Raw genomic sequence first — 15597 nt, forward strand, 5'->3', positions numbered from 1 at the left:
TGTGCATGCCAGTCTTCTAAACCAAACTTGGCTAAACATAGTATCATAAAGTTTGAGTCTTGCGCCCTTACTGATTGTGTGCCTCTACGTGAACTCCCACTTAGATTTCTATATACCGTCATCGATAATATTAATATAGACTCCTGGGAAGTGGCTGGGATCACACAAATTCATTGTCTATTTCAGGACTCTGTGGTGCGCTCCTTTACGGATTTGTCTTCTTCATTTGGTCTCTCCCACACGGATTTCTATAAGTTTTTATGTATTAGACATGCGTCACAATTTGTGGATGTTTCTCGCCCCTTATTGGCCCGCCAGGGTTTATTATTTTTCTCTAACAAAATCCCTAAAGCGAGGGGGATTTCACTATTTTATAGTGTGCTCACTGCTTATATCCCGAAGGGAAACCTTCTTACATAGTTAAATGGGAACTGGAGCTGAACCTGGTGTCGTCATTGCAGCAATGGTTTCAAGCTATGGCAATTGTCAAAAAAGTGGCCAAAAGCTCAGTCCACTGGGAAATGTTGCATTAGATCATTTTGCGATGGTATCTTATCGCAGTTCGTCTCTCGAAAATGTATCCATCTGCTTCGGACTTATGCTGGAGAGGATGTGGAGAGAGGGGTACATATCTACAGACCTGGTGGGAGTGTAGCTTGGTCCACAATTTATGGGATATTGCTTCCCATCTAATATCTAGGGTTTCAGGTACGCAAATTTCTTTGGACCCCGGATTAGCTTTATGTTTCATGAATATAGATTGTATTCCACGGCAGGGAAGGACTGTGGTTTGTCATATTCTATTGGCTGCTGGATTAATGATTGCTCGTAAATGGAAATGTGCAGATGTGTTCACTGAAGCAGAACTACGGAACCAGATTAATTATTCGTTTCAATTGGAAAAAGCCTGGGCTGTTAGGACTCATGTGTTTGAAAAGTTTGTCATACAGTGGAGGGACTAGTCGGTATTCTCGGGGACTGATCCTACTAATTAATTTCCCTATTTCTCTCCCGTACTCCTTTCTTTAACACCATCTTCTTCTAACTGTATACAGATCGTGAGTTCATGACATACTAAGCATTTAATGACAACTTGATGTAATGCAATTGAATATTGTTTTCTGTTTATGCTACAGTGTTGGATTTCCTATGAGATCTTTATTATCATCCAAACCTGCAGATGTTATTTTGTTTTCCTTAACTATAAGTTGTGCAAAAAAATTCTTCATGTGTAATTGCCTCCTGTTAGAGAATCCTTGTTATGTTTTTCTATGACTTTTAAAACTCAATAAAAACTTTATTGATAAAAAGAAAAAAAGTTTGCGTTTTGCATGGTTGTATGTCACCAAAATGCTGTTGTTCTATGTCTTTGGATCAACCATTATAGAGTCAAATGCTAAATATATTCTGAACTATGCGACCGCTGTTCTCCCATTGACGTATATTGCAGCCATCCTGAATTTTATTTATTAATCTTAACAAAATGGCTGCTGACGAATATTCACACCGTTGTCCGGCCCTCTTAGAATAGAGAATTCAGCAGATGATTGGTCAATCATGTGACCTCACACTCCGCTGAGCTACACTGAATCGGATTGTCCAGAACACCCACTTCAGCACCAGCCTATAGACTCCTTCAGACACAAGCTGACCCTTAAAGAGGCTCTGTCACCAGATTTTGCAACCCCTATCTGCTATTGCAGCAGATAGGCGCTGCAATGTAGATTACAGTAACGTTTTTATTTTTAAAAAACGAGCATTTTTGGCCAAGTTATGACCATTTTTGTAATTATGCAAATGAGGCTTGCAAAAGTCCAAGTGGGTGTGTTTAAAAGTACAAGTCCAAGTGGGTGTGTATTATGTGCGTACATCGGGGCGTTTTTAATACTTTCACTAGCTGGGCGCTCTGATGAGAAGTAACATCCTCTTCTCTTCAGAACGCCCAGCTTGTGACAGTGCAGATCTGTGACGTCACTCACAGGTCCTGCATCGTGACGGCCACATCGGCACCAGAGGCTACAGTTGATTCTGCAGCAGCATCAGCGTTTGCAGGTAAGATCGACTTACCTGCAAACGCTGATGCTGCTGCAGAATCAACTGTAGCCTCTGGTGCCGATGTGGCCGTCACGATGCAGGACCTGTGAGTGACGTCACAGATCTGCACTGTCACAAGCTGGGCGTTCTGAAGAGAAGAGGATGTTACTTCTCATCAGAGCGCCCAGCTAGTGAAAGTATTAAAAACGCCCCGATGTACGCACATAATACACACCCACTTGGACTTGTACTTTTAAACACACCCACTTGGACTTTTGCAAGCCTCATTTGCATAATTACAAAAATGGTCATAACTTGGCCAAAAATGCTCGTTTTTTAAAAATAAAAACGTTACTGTAATCTACATTGCAGCGCCTATCTGCTGCAATAGCAGATAGGGGTTGCAAAATCTGGTGACAGAGCCTCTTTAAGACGCACTTCCAAGTGAAAGTTACTAAAAAAACTTCACAACGGGACAGTAAAAAAGTAAAAGATGTAATGTGTCTACATGTCCACAAGGACATCATACACTTATATTGAACTTTATGCACCTGTTAGGGTATGTTCACACGCAGTGTTTTCAGACGTAATTCGGGCGTTTACGCCTCGAATTACGCCTGAAAAACACCCCTAATATGCCTACAAACATCTGCCCATTGCTTTCAATGGGAATTACGATGTTCTGTTCCCACGAGCCTTTATTTTACGCGTCGCTTTCAAAATACGGTGCGTCAAAAGAAGTGCATGTCACTTCTTGGGACGTTTTTGGATGCGTTTTTCATGGACTCCATTGAAAAACAGCTCCAAAAACGGGCGTAAAAAAACACAGCGAAAAACGCGAGTTGCTACAAAAACGTCTGAAAATCAGGCGCTGTTTTCGCCTGAAAACAGCTCCGTATTTTCAGACATTTTTGGTCACTACGTGTGAACATACCCTAATGAATAGGTGATATTTGATTTTTTTTTTATATTCTCTTCGCTCTATGAAATTGAATAAACAATTCTCACAGCCACATCCCCGCTTCTATTATTACTGCACATTACCATCATTTTGATGTATTAATATATAGAGGATAGGGAAGCGGAATTGAGCATCACACTCAACTATATGTTTCTGTTGGATAGTGATGGCTTTTATTACTAGAATACATTTCTGATTCTTCATTATCTACTATGTGACTAGTTAAAGGTCACTACTGTTTTACCTTTGTCATCAAACCAGTGAAACCTTCCATTAGTGACATGGGCTAAGTCCTGTAAAACACGTGCCGTTTCACTTCTGTCATTGTCACGGTCTTCACTGATTGTAAAAAAACAAACATGGAGCTGTATATGACATCCGGTGACTGCCTCCGACAAGTAGGCCTCAACTGCATTCTGTAGGGTAAAAGAAAGTTTTGTTACCAACCTGTGACTACATCTATAAGATTCTATAGGGTCTATACTGGCTGCTATACATACATACATACATACATGTATATCCCATCTGCTTTGTAAACCTACAAAGGGCTCTATCTCAATGGGCAAAATAAATAAGGTTTATGCCGCCTTTTTTTATTTTTTTTTACAGGGGATAAGAAGGGAGAGAAACAAACAAGTATTGAGATCTCCGCAAGAATTTGAAGCCCTTAATTTGATTTGTGCTATAGGAATCTGTTAAAGATCTATAGTGGGGCGGTCGACTAACCTCCTTTTAGGAGCCACAATTACGCGATATGTTTGGAGCTCTCTTTCCCATATTAAAGCTATAGGATACCCGTCATGCTTGTTTGAGGTTTCTTTACTGAACTTTTGATATTGCATTGCTTGTCATGGATTTTTTTTTACCCATATGGAACCATTAGAAACCTAACTTGGTTATTTAGAAATTGATTTATTTACTCATAAATATTATTATTCATTTGTTATTGCATTGCTTGCTTTTAGTGTTTATGGTTACTCAAATTAGTGCAACTTTTCAGCATTGTGCACGTTTAATAAACTGAGTATTCCTTGGTTGGTCACTTGCCTTTCTCCATGTGTGGTATGTTTTCTAACCCAACCAGGCGTTAGTATTCTGTGTTTGGCAAATGTTTGTGTTTTTTTTTAAACTTGTTTATTTATGAACATTTTTTAACCCCTTCCCCCTGCTTGCATTCTGGGCCCTAATGTCCAAGCCATTTTTGAAATTTTTCCATTGTCACATTCGAAGAGCTATAACTTTTTTTTATTTTTGCGTCGGCATAGCTGTATAAGGTCTTGATTTTTGCAGGACGACTTGAAGTTTTTATTGGTACCATTTGAGAGTAGATGCGACTTTTTGATCACTTTTTATCACATTTTTTTTAAGTCAGGATTAACAGAAAACAGCAATTTTTCCATTGTTTTTTATTTTATTTTTTACGGGGTTCACAGTGCGGGTTAAATAATGTAACAGCTTTATAGTCGGGGTCGTTACGAACGCGGCGATACCAAATATGTGTAACTTTTTTGCTTTATTGTAGTTTTTTTTTTAATAGTAAAGCATTTTGTAAGGGGAAAAAGTGGGTTTTTCCTTTTTTTTTTTTTCACTTTTTTTTAAAATTAACTTTATTAAACTTCTTTTACTTTTATACTAGTCCCACTAGGGGACTTCACTATCCTCCGATCGCTATTATAATACACTGCAATACTTCTGTATTGCAGTGTATTACTGCCTGTCCGTTTAAAACGGACAGGCATCTGCTAGGTCATGCCTGCAGCATGATCTAGCAGGCATTCGCTCCAGGCAGACCTGGGGGCCTTTATTAGACCCCCGGCTGCCATAGAAGACACAGACACTCGGCGATTTTATCGCCGGGTGTCGGTGGGATGAGAGGGAGCTCCCTCCCTCTCTCCAAAACCACTCAGATGCGGTGCTCGCTAATGTGCACCGCATCTGAAGGGTTAAACGGGTGAGATCGATACTAATATCGATCTCACCCGGCAGAGCAGGGACGCTCCCAGCCCTCAGCTACGTCTGGCAGCTGAGAGCAGGGAGATTTGACAGCTCCCTGCTCTGTTTACTTTATTCTACAGCAGCGCCGTGGAATAGCGGCGCTGTAGAATAAAGCCCATTAATGACCGCCGTGAAAAGGCTAATCGGCGGTCATTAAGGGGTTAAACTTTACAAGGGAATAAAAGGAGTCATTAGAAAATAGACTGAAAACAAAAGTTAGGCACAATGGACCCGCTATACAATGAGAAACAGGACCACCTGCGGGCCGGGTAGAGCCTAGGGAACCACAGAAAAATGTTGTCAAGAAAGAGAGGGGAAGAGAAAGAAGGAAGGGGGAAGGCCAAGAGCCCAGACAGCAAACTCTAAAAGGCTATGTACCGTAAATCTTTGAAAGGCATTTTTTATTTTTGTTTAAATAAAAAGGTGTGTGATTGGTGCAAATGTATAAATAGTTCTTATTAAAAATTATTTTCACTTTTTGCGAAATCCAGTTCCCGTCAGGTCCATGGGATAGACTGGTTCAGTGAAAGCGGGTCCTACGTGTCTCTGACATGCAGTACCCACCTGTTATCCATCACATCTAAGTTCAGGTGGATCCTGCGTATCAGAGACACGTAGGACCCGCTTTCACTGAACCCGTCTATCCCGTCCACGGGACTGACGGATTCATGTCTAAGCGAACGATGCAGCTGCTCTGTATGGAGAGAATACAGAGCAGCTGTATCTCAAAAAGTAAAAATAATTTTTAATAAAAACTAATTATAAAGTTGCACCAATCACACTAATTGACCTTTGTATTAAAAAAAAAATACCTTTTAAAGGTTTACATAGCCTTTAACTTAGGAAATCAAGTGAAGATTTCTTCCATGACATTGCTATTGTTTGTTTGACGGCCAAAAAGACAAAATAATTCAAGGCTGGAGAATGGTGGGGTATATTAGGATTTTTTTTTGTTAAGGGCCTCTCATTGGTTTTTTTATTAAGTTATGTCCAGTAAGGGTCAGGATAAGAAAATATGCCCGCACCTAAAGTCTCCGCACTCTAGGGCAGCACCACCATATATAAAGCATGTTCCCCGGTTTCTGGCAACCTCTAAAACAATATGGAGGGTATCCGAAGACCGCCTCACCTGTACCGGTAGGGGTCAGGTACCATATTGTGAGGACCTTCACATTGGTTTCAAGCATTAGAGTGTAAAGCAGACCTACGGTGCTTGATGACCTCATTTGCAATCAGTCAGTTTCAAACAGTTCCATGCCTAAGTCGGCCTCCCACTTAGGCCTCGTTCACATCTGTGTGGAGACTCTGTCAGGGGCCTCTGTCACAGATTCAGCTGAAAATACTGGAAACAAAAGTGCAGCGTGCTGCACTATTGTTTCCGGTAAAACCATGGACACCCTGACGGAACCCATCAAAGTCAATGGGTTCCGTCAGCTGCTGGTGGTGTCAACAATTGACCTACACTGCTTTTTACTGCACAAACATGAACGTATGTGCAAACAGCCAATCTGCAGCCAGCGGCCACTAGCATGACGATCTCTTCCTGTGCCTATCTAAGTAGTCTGAGATCAACCACTGGAAAGGTACAACTAAAATTACGTACTTTTTCTGTATCTTTTTTTTTTATATCTGTATTTTCACTAGTATGGCTATTGTTGCCAATGATTTTCCATGATATTTTGTGTAATAGTAAAATTTAACACTTACCACGTCCTGATCTGGGATGCCACTAGTAAGTAAATACATTCCCTGGGATTCCTGGTTTTCTTTATCAATGAAGTTGCACTCTATTGCTCTTTTAATGGCACCAAGAACATTCCGGCTACCTTCACACTCCAAAGTCTGCACCCACCTGGAAAAATAGGAAAAATAATCAATAATAATCATGAAATGTAATATACATATAAAACATTGATCAAACTGACAAGCCTACTTCTGTCAGAGTATTGATATTCTGTTCAGATGTTTCTTAGTGATCTTCCTTTCTGGGAAAGATGGGTGACCGTTTTGGTCATTTTGGACATCACTTATCTAGGAAAGTTTGGTGACAACCAATCTGGTCACCGATGCAGCTGAGTGACAGTAAAATATGGTCACCCAAACATTTGAATAGAAAATTCTATGGTAGGTTATGCAGCGATGCATCCCCTACACTCCATATCACTGAATAACCAGGCAAATATGCCATCTGGGACTTTAGGCAAGAAGACGGACACCACCTACTTCCACGCACTCTGCAAATTTTCAGATGTTGTGGGAACCATTCCTTCCTTCCAAAATTGTACCTCACCCCCAAATCTGCAAGATATAAAATAGTAATCAGTAACTTCAATAAAAAATATATTATTATTCCAGATATGTGCATTATTTTCTTGTCACACATCTTTCCCCCATTTTCTTCGCCTGTCCTACCAGCTTAGGCTGGGTTCACACTGTGCGTTTTTGTTAAGTTTTTAGCATTTTGTTTTGGTAGAGGAAAGGTCTCTCAACGGGAGTACATCAATCAAAACAAAAAACACGCATGCTAATAGCACAACAAAAGCATACAGTGTGAACTTAGCCCGAGACTGGGTCTACACAGCTACTTCACATCTAAGAGAGGTTGCTATGTTAAATTTCCTATAGAAAAAAGTGACATGTAATCATGCGAGAATTACAACATTTTTAAATTTCGAAAACTATTACAACGTTTTTCTTCATAGGGAAAGTAATAGAAGAAAATGTTATGACCCAGTCTTATGAAATGCACCATATTGCAACTTCCCATCTGTATCATGAGTGGTCCACTGTGCTGAACAGAATAACGTCTGGTGACCACCGCTTGTGTGTGTATTATCTGTATAGTCAGGCCACAAAATGCAGGAAATTTTTGGCAGCTGTGGAGGATGTGGATGGGAAGTGCGGAGCAGCATGCGTTTTTTTTATTGTTTTGCACTACAGAAAAGTGCTTTTATAAATTAGAGTTGAGAAACTGCACTCATAAAAGACATAACTTACACTATAATGTTAAATAAATCCTTGTTTGCCATTTGTTCTTCCAGTAAAAGTCGCAGAGAATGCTGAATATGTATAATGTGCAAGGAATTCTCAAGTGATAAGTCAACCAGCAGCACAACCCTTCAAGAAAAAAAAAAATTAACGTTTCTTGGACCACAGGCTATACATGAACAATTACATTACACATACAGTATATTCAGGACAAAACCGAGCAGATTCAAAACATAAAGTCAAATAATAATAATAGTGTGTGTGTATATATATATATAGTTTTGGAAATAAAAGGCTTGGGGCATTAAATAGGAATTACATAATGTGATATATAGCATGTATAACTTTATACAAATATATGAAGACAGAACATTTATCGCTCTTAGGTCATATGAGTATGGGCACAAATATTGTTCTTCCTCAGGCGTGAGTAGATGAGGAAAGTAGTGTGGTGTGTGGCAAATGAGCAAAACGCAGGCCGGAGAGCAAGAAAATAATGAGCTGTCCCTCTCCATAGGGATGAACCAGAACGTCAGAAACAGCCGAGTGAGAGTTATGATACTCTCATTCATTCCTATGGAGAGGTCTGGTGAAAGCTCAATCTATTCTCAGGCTGAGAACTGGGATTTTGGGCTCCTTGTTCTAGGTGGAGGTGCCAGAGGTGGATTCCTAACCTAACTTATTTTTATGATCTGATGATAAAAGTAAAAAAGGGGTCATGGGACAACCTATTTAAAAAGTGTCTCCAAAGGTTGAGCTTTTATCTATTCTAGTGAATATATGAACTCACAGTCTCCATACTAAAACAATAATCAGCATTCTACTGCAGAGCTGATGGTCTGTTACTACTCTCATCAATCATACTCTCTATACATAGAAATTCTATACATAATTTTAACACAATTTCTAGAACCTTAAAAATACTGCACTAAACCTTTGTAAGATTCTGTTTTCAGTAAAATATAATGTTCATCTGAATGCACCTTTTTTCACAAACTGTTCCCCACTGTCTTCTGCTTCCTTTTGTGAGCCAGTCTATTCTTTTCTCAGAAGTCTGTGCCATTTTGACTAGCTGTTTCTGTGTATGAAACAAAGACAAAAGAGAACATATATACAGTGTTATTAACCACTCCATGACCAGGGTTTTTTTGGTCGCAATGACCAGACATTATTTACCTGTTTTAGGAATATAATGGTTAATGGCTTTAACTCTTTTCTTTAGCTAGCTTTCCAAGTAATGTTTGTGTCTTTGCCAATTGCAAGTAATAGGCTGCGTTCACACTGTGCGTTTTTACATGCATTCATTTTATTTATTTTTTGGTAGATAAACTCCTATTGAATAGACATGGAAGGCTATCAACCAAAACAAATAAAACAAGTTAAAAGCGCAACAAAAACACACAGTGTGGACCCAGACATATCGTTCTCTACCTGGAACTAAATTGACATAGTTAATAAGGTTGAAAATAGACACAGGTTCATCAAGTACAACATATAATTCCACTGTGTTGATCCAGAGGAAGGCAAAAACCCCCATTAGGTTGATGCCAATTGCCTCATGGGGCAATTTGACTTATGCTATCACATCCCTGGAGTGTTGCACAATCGTATCTGCAGCTTCCATCAGGCAGTGAGACAGAGAGTCATATGTTGCTCATTAACACACTGCCATGATGCCAGTTCCTGGCACAGCTGAAGGAGGTGCTGCGACAGAGAATGAAGGCCCATTTACAAGGGCCAATGCGTTCCCAACAGGGCAGCGCTCAGCCGATGAATGAGAAAACGCTCATTCATCGTTTGATTTGATCTTTTATGCTGCGCTGAAAATCATTGTTGTTGGCAGCAAATCACCACCGGGTAAACGGAATGTTCTGCTGACATTATGGAAACTGTATGTGGACCAACCGATTGTATTCAGTAACGCTCGTTATGGGCACAGATCTGCCTGTGTATACCCAGCTTAAGCAGGGCTACTCTGGTGATGGATCACAATAACAACAGTTCTGGAGCGGGGGAGCATTCTGATTCTGTGCAAAACGAAGATTATGAGTTTTGCCTGGAGTACTTCTTTAACCCGTTAGTGACCGGCCCATCGTGTTTCTACGTCGGTCACTAACGGGCCTTATTCCGATGCCATAGACTTTTTACGTCGCGGCATCGGAATAAGTAAACAGAGCAGGGAGCTGTCAAATCTCCCTGCTCTCAGCTGCTAGAGGCAGCTGGGGGCGTCCCTGCTCTAGATCGATATTAGTATCGATCTCACACGTTTAACCCCTCAGATGCGGTGCTCAATAGCGAGCACCGCATCCGAGTGGTTTTGGAGAGAGGGAGGGAGCTCCCTCTCTCTCCCACCGACACCCGGCGATACGATCGCCGAGTGTCTGTGTCTCTAATGGCAGCCGGGGGTCTAATAAAGGCCCCCAGGTCTGCCTGTAATGAATGCCTGCTAGATCATGCCGCAGGTCGCATCTACTCCAAAATGGTACCAATAAAAACTACAAGTCTTCCCGCAAAAAAAAAAGCCCTCATACGACCGCATCGGCGAAAAAATAAAAACGTTACGGCTCTTCAAATATGGAGACACAAAAACAAATAATTTAGAAAAAAAAGCGTTTTTACTGTGTAAAAGTAGTAAAACATACAAAATCTATACAAATTTGGTATCGTTGCAATCGTAACAACCCGCTGAATAAAGTTAATTGTGTTATTTATACCACATGGTAAACGGAGTAGATTTAGGACGCAAAAAAGGGTGGCGAAATTTCAGATTTTTTTCTATTCCCCCCCCAAAAAAAAGTTAATAAAAAAGTTAATCAATAAATAATATGTACCTAAAAATGGTGCTATTAAAAAATACAACTTGTCCCGCAAAAAACAAGACCTTATACAGCTATGTCGACGCAAAAATAAAAAGGTTATAGTTCTTGGAATGCGACGATTGAAAAACGTAGAAAATAGCTTGGTCATTAAGGTCCAAAATAGGCTGGTCATTAAGGGGTTAAATGAGGAGTCCCACGGTGTGGCCACTGAGTGGCTAGCTTTATCCAGTGCAAATGGGCAACAAACGTCATAGTTCGCATGGTTGAAAAAAGACACATGTCCATCAAGTATAATTTTATGATACATTTACAATATGGTCTTCTAACTAAGTCATCAGCGCGCTTTAAATTAGGCTAGATTCACACGGGCGTTGCGCATTTCAGACATGAAAAACTGTAGTTTTTTACGTCTGGTGTGCATCCGTGCTCTGCACTGCGGGATGCGATATCACGTATCCCCCATATGCTACAGTCTATCGAGGGATGCGTGAAGTGCGAATTTTTTTTTCTCATGGACCCTTCACAAGGTCCGTTTAAACAACGGCCTTGTGAACGGCCACATTGAATTATATAGGTCCGTGTGACGGCCGTTGTTTCAACGGCCGTCACATGGACGTTTAACATGTTCGTGTGAATAAGGCCTTAATGTGGAAGTTGATCAGAAGAGTTACCTGATATTCATAAAGCACTGGGGGATCCACATGGATGTTTTTAACACTTCCATCATGCCATTCAAACTGCATCATTGCCCGCTAAAAAAATAATAATACAATAAATAATCTTCATTTTACGTAACCAAATCATTTTTTCTGCTAAAATAGCTCTATGAGGGCTTGATTATTTCTATTGGCACCACTGTGGGGTACGAAGAACTCACTAACGAACATTTATACTTTTTTTTTTGGGGGGGGGGTGATGAATTAAAAACAGCAATTCTGCCATAGATTAATTCCCCCCCCCCCCCCGTTGTTGACAATGATATGTAGTATAAATAACATGTTCATTTTATTGATAGATTGCAAGAATTGCAACGAAGATATGTATTTTTTCAGTGTCCTCCTGCGAAACTTATATTTATGGCACTATGCTGGAAGTACATCCCATCGTAAATGTATGGCGTGGTGCAGGAAGGGGTTAAAAGGGATTCTGTAGTTTTAAAGATTGATGGCATATTACAAGGATATGCCATTATAATATGTGTTTAGTAGAGATTCGACTACTGGAACCCCTACCGATAATGTCCTGAATGATACCAGACATAGTGCTGCATCGTCCATGTGCCATGTCTGGTATTGCAGCACCAGAGACAGAGATTAGATGAGCGCATGCTGTTTCTAGTAAAACTCTGAAGGAAGCGCCATGGCCCCTGCAGTCTCATAATTGGTAATGGTCCTAGTGGTCGGACCCTCACCAATCACACATTGTAGGGATATTCTAGTCTATGCTATCGAGCTTTAAAACTACAAATCCCCTTTATAGTGTAACTAAACGTTTAACAAACTTGTGACATGTCAGAAATTTGGATTGGTGGGGGTCCGAGCACGAAGACCCCCACCAATCGCTAAAACAAAGCAGCTGAAGTGCTCGTGTGAGCGCTCAGCCGTTTCGTGTCTGTTCAGCTTTTTCCAGAAATAAATGTATCGGTGTACGGGCTCATAGACTTTCTATTAAGTCCGTAATCCGATACATTCATTTCTGGAAAAAGTGGAACGGACACTAAGTTGCTGATCGCTCACAGGAGCGCTTCATCTGCTTTGTTTTTGCAATTGGTGGGGGTCTCAGTGCTCGGACCCCCACCTTCAAAACTTCTCACGTCACTATGACATGTCAGAAGTTTGTTAAACGTTTAGTTACCCTTTAAGAATGACCATACAAACACTGTGTGCACTGTGTTGTGTAGTAACAGGCCAGTTATACAGCAGCACAAGCTACACTATGATGATAACCACCTTATTTCAATACAGGTGAAATACACGGGCCAATGATCGGGCAAAAGAGCATTCATATGAATGCTAGTTCCCGATCATTGCCCTGTGTAAACAAGGCAACATATAGCTGATGAATAAGCAAACGCTCGTTCATCAGCTGATCGTATCATATATGCAGCACAAACATTAGCATTGTTTTTTTAATTCACTAAATTTTTGTGATTTTTTTTTAGTACAGTACAAACAGTACCAAAACAAACCCAAACCCCGATCTCATAAACATACTCCTGTTACAAAAGCATACATAAAGTACAATATGCAATGAGTCAAGAATATTCCACACAGCTTATTCAATATAACGTACCCTGTATCCCACATATGCGCATAAGAGGATATATATCAAGTAAAGTTGGAATCCTTGTAACATAACATCCCTCCTTCCTTAATACAGTCGCTATAGACATACATATTGATCCAGATCACAGCTGTTCCGCATTATGGATCCACCTATCTCCCTCCTCTAAGAACTCAACGACCTCCAAGCAGTTCATCTATCCAAGTATGGACCACATTACATTTCAGAGAAGACCCAGCCGGAATCTCATTAATTCTCTGGACAACAAATGAGATGTATCAAACCATGCTCCCCATGCTTTTTCAAACGTAGTCAGTGTGCCTCTTTTTTTGTAAATTTTTTCAATATATTCTTGTCTGGTAGGTCTCAGCTCATCCAGCCAATGTTAAGTGATCAGTTTACGTGCCATGTATAACATTTTGGCCACTGCCAGCTTACCGGGCTCAGAGGTCGTCAGGTCTTCAACATATCCCAACATACGAACGAGCGGACTTAATTCAACAGGGATATGAAAAACCTCACTTATAAGGGTTATGACCTCACCCCAGAAACTCTCCAGCTCCCTACAGGACCAGAACATATGAAGCATCCCCCCAGAAATAACCTTGCATCGGGGACAAAACAAATTAGTCCTAACCCCGATGTCATACAAAAATGTTGGCGTCTTATATACCTTATGTAACAAATAAAGATGGGACAGTCTGTGAGCCTCACTTAGGGATAGTTGTGGTAACCTCTCCAGTATTTCCTCCCAAAGTATATCTTCCAATGGTCCTATTTCTGCCACCTACCGTTCCTTGCTTCGTATCGGACGGATATTTAGCCAGTACCAGCATCAGAATGGCTTTGTAGCATCTAAACAACACTCCTGTCGAAGACCCCATGTTTTCTATAGTACTAACAATTGGAATATCAGTCATAATACACTCGCTGTCCCCAGTGTAATCTGCCTGAAAGGCATGTCTCAATTGAAGGTATTTAAAAAACGTCAGAGGAGGGAAGCACATAAGAGCCTCGGAGTTGTTCAAAGGAACGTAAAATGCCATCACTGACAAGAAGTGTTACCCTAGTAAGGCCTGCTCATCTCCAGGTATTCAGTCCCTCAAGTTTATATAAATGAGATAACCACGGGTTGTCCAATATGGCCGTATACACGGTGGTCCCCCGTATGAGTTGAATGTCCCTCACCCTCATATCTTATGAATCAGATTCACAGTAGGCAAACTATTCGCTGGCAAATTAAATTTCACAGCATCCAGCATTTCGTATAGGTTGTGCTGTTCAAAAAACTCCTGTAATATAATTCTCTGTGAGTCTCTATCTTCCCCTTCCCACCCTCTCATATGCTGAAGCTGACCTGCCAGAAAGTACACCCAGGGGTTAGGGACTGCCAAGCCTCCCTGTTTTTGGTCGCTGGACAGCTTCCAATTTATTACGTGCAAATATTCCAGCCCATATTAAATTAATGAAAGCACCTATAGACCTGATGGAAAAATCTGAGTGGTATCCACTCTGGGGTATTATGCAGTAGCTACAACAGTTGTGGCATCCAGATTATTTTAATCAAATTCGCCAGGCCCACCATTGACAGAGGCAATTTATGCCAGGCTTCCATAGTAAGCGTAAACCTGCCTATTAAGGGAGATAGATTACGTTTTTCATATTCCGACAGACAACGGGTAACATTAGCATAGTTGGCAGCACATCTCAGTGTGTAAACAGAGAGACGTGCTGCCGACATGATGGAAATGCATTGGGATGAGCGATCGTAGTAACAATCACTCGTCCCCATACATTACTGATAATAGCTCCGTGTGAAAGGAGCAAACGAGCGCCCATCAATGAGCGGTCTCTTATATCGGCGCTAGTTTTAACAGCCAATATTAGCCGGTGTAAAAAGACCCTTAGACAATATCAGTAAATCTGCCCCAGTATCTCACAGGCTCGATAAAATATCTGTGCATTTAGAAGGTAGCTTACCTCGAGAAGTGTGGACGAGACAGTTTTTTGAAGGATGGGCACAAATTCCTCCACCAGGGAATAAGCATTAGGGGCCAGTATTTGATAGAGGGTCATCTTTTTGGCTGTAAACAAAATATTATTCATAATGTCATACATATATACTTATCATTGCCGAGTATAACGTAGTATATGCTCTTTGTCAATGGAAAATTATAGGATTTTCAAGAGGTAATAAAGGGGTTTCCCAGCAATAAGAAATAAAATTGGGGATTACAAAAGGTGTATGACCTACAATTAAATCTTCTGTCAATGTGCTATTTAACAATTAATCGGAATGGAAACTGGGGTGTCCCTGCGCTTAACTAAACGGTTCATGCCGCGTGATATGAGCCATAAGGTGCTATTTTTTTTTAACTTGCGAGACTGGTCAGCCTTGGGGATTGGAAAAGAGAAAGTACAACTAAATGTGCTCAGGATGGCGGTCACTTCATTGTACGCACATGGCAATAAAGTAGCTTGGGAAGAGAAGTGTGAATACTAGAATGTGGTGACCTG

The 15597-nt window shown here is 40.7% G+C and overlaps 1 protein-coding gene and 1 long non-coding RNA gene across 8 annotated transcripts in view; one reads left to right on the top strand and one right to left on the bottom strand.

The window, feature by feature from the left end:
- Positions 1-15597, top strand: part of LOC142655731 (uncharacterized) — a 188257-nt gene that overhangs the window by 120926 nt on the left and 51734 nt on the right. The gene's annotated exons all lie outside the window — the stretch shown is intronic.
- VWA3A (von Willebrand factor A domain containing 3A) overlaps positions 1-15597 on the bottom strand; it is a 96980-nt gene that overhangs the window by 47631 nt on the left and 33752 nt on the right. For all 4 annotated transcript variants that reach the window (XM_075830225.1, XM_075830222.1, XM_075830223.1 and 1 more), the window contains exons 14-20: positions 15061-15164; positions 11469-11549; positions 8962-9056; positions 7988-8107; positions 7214-7288; positions 6698-6842; positions 3240-3411 (exon numbers count right to left, since the gene is read on the bottom strand). In XM_075830225.1, coding sequence (XP_075686340.1) covers positions 3240-3411; positions 6698-6842; positions 7214-7288; positions 7988-8107; positions 8962-9056; positions 11469-11549; positions 15061-15164 — 792 coding nt within the window. The remainder of the gene's footprint in view (positions 1-3239; positions 3412-6697; positions 6843-7213; positions 7289-7987; positions 8108-8961; positions 9057-11468; positions 11550-15060; positions 15165-15597) is intronic.

This window comes from Rhinoderma darwinii, chromosome 6 (genome assembly GCF_050947455.1).
Source record: "Rhinoderma darwinii isolate aRhiDar2 chromosome 6, aRhiDar2.hap1, whole genome shotgun sequence".
Taxonomy (NCBI): domain Eukaryota; kingdom Metazoa; phylum Chordata; class Amphibia; order Anura; family Rhinodermatidae; genus Rhinoderma; species Rhinoderma darwinii.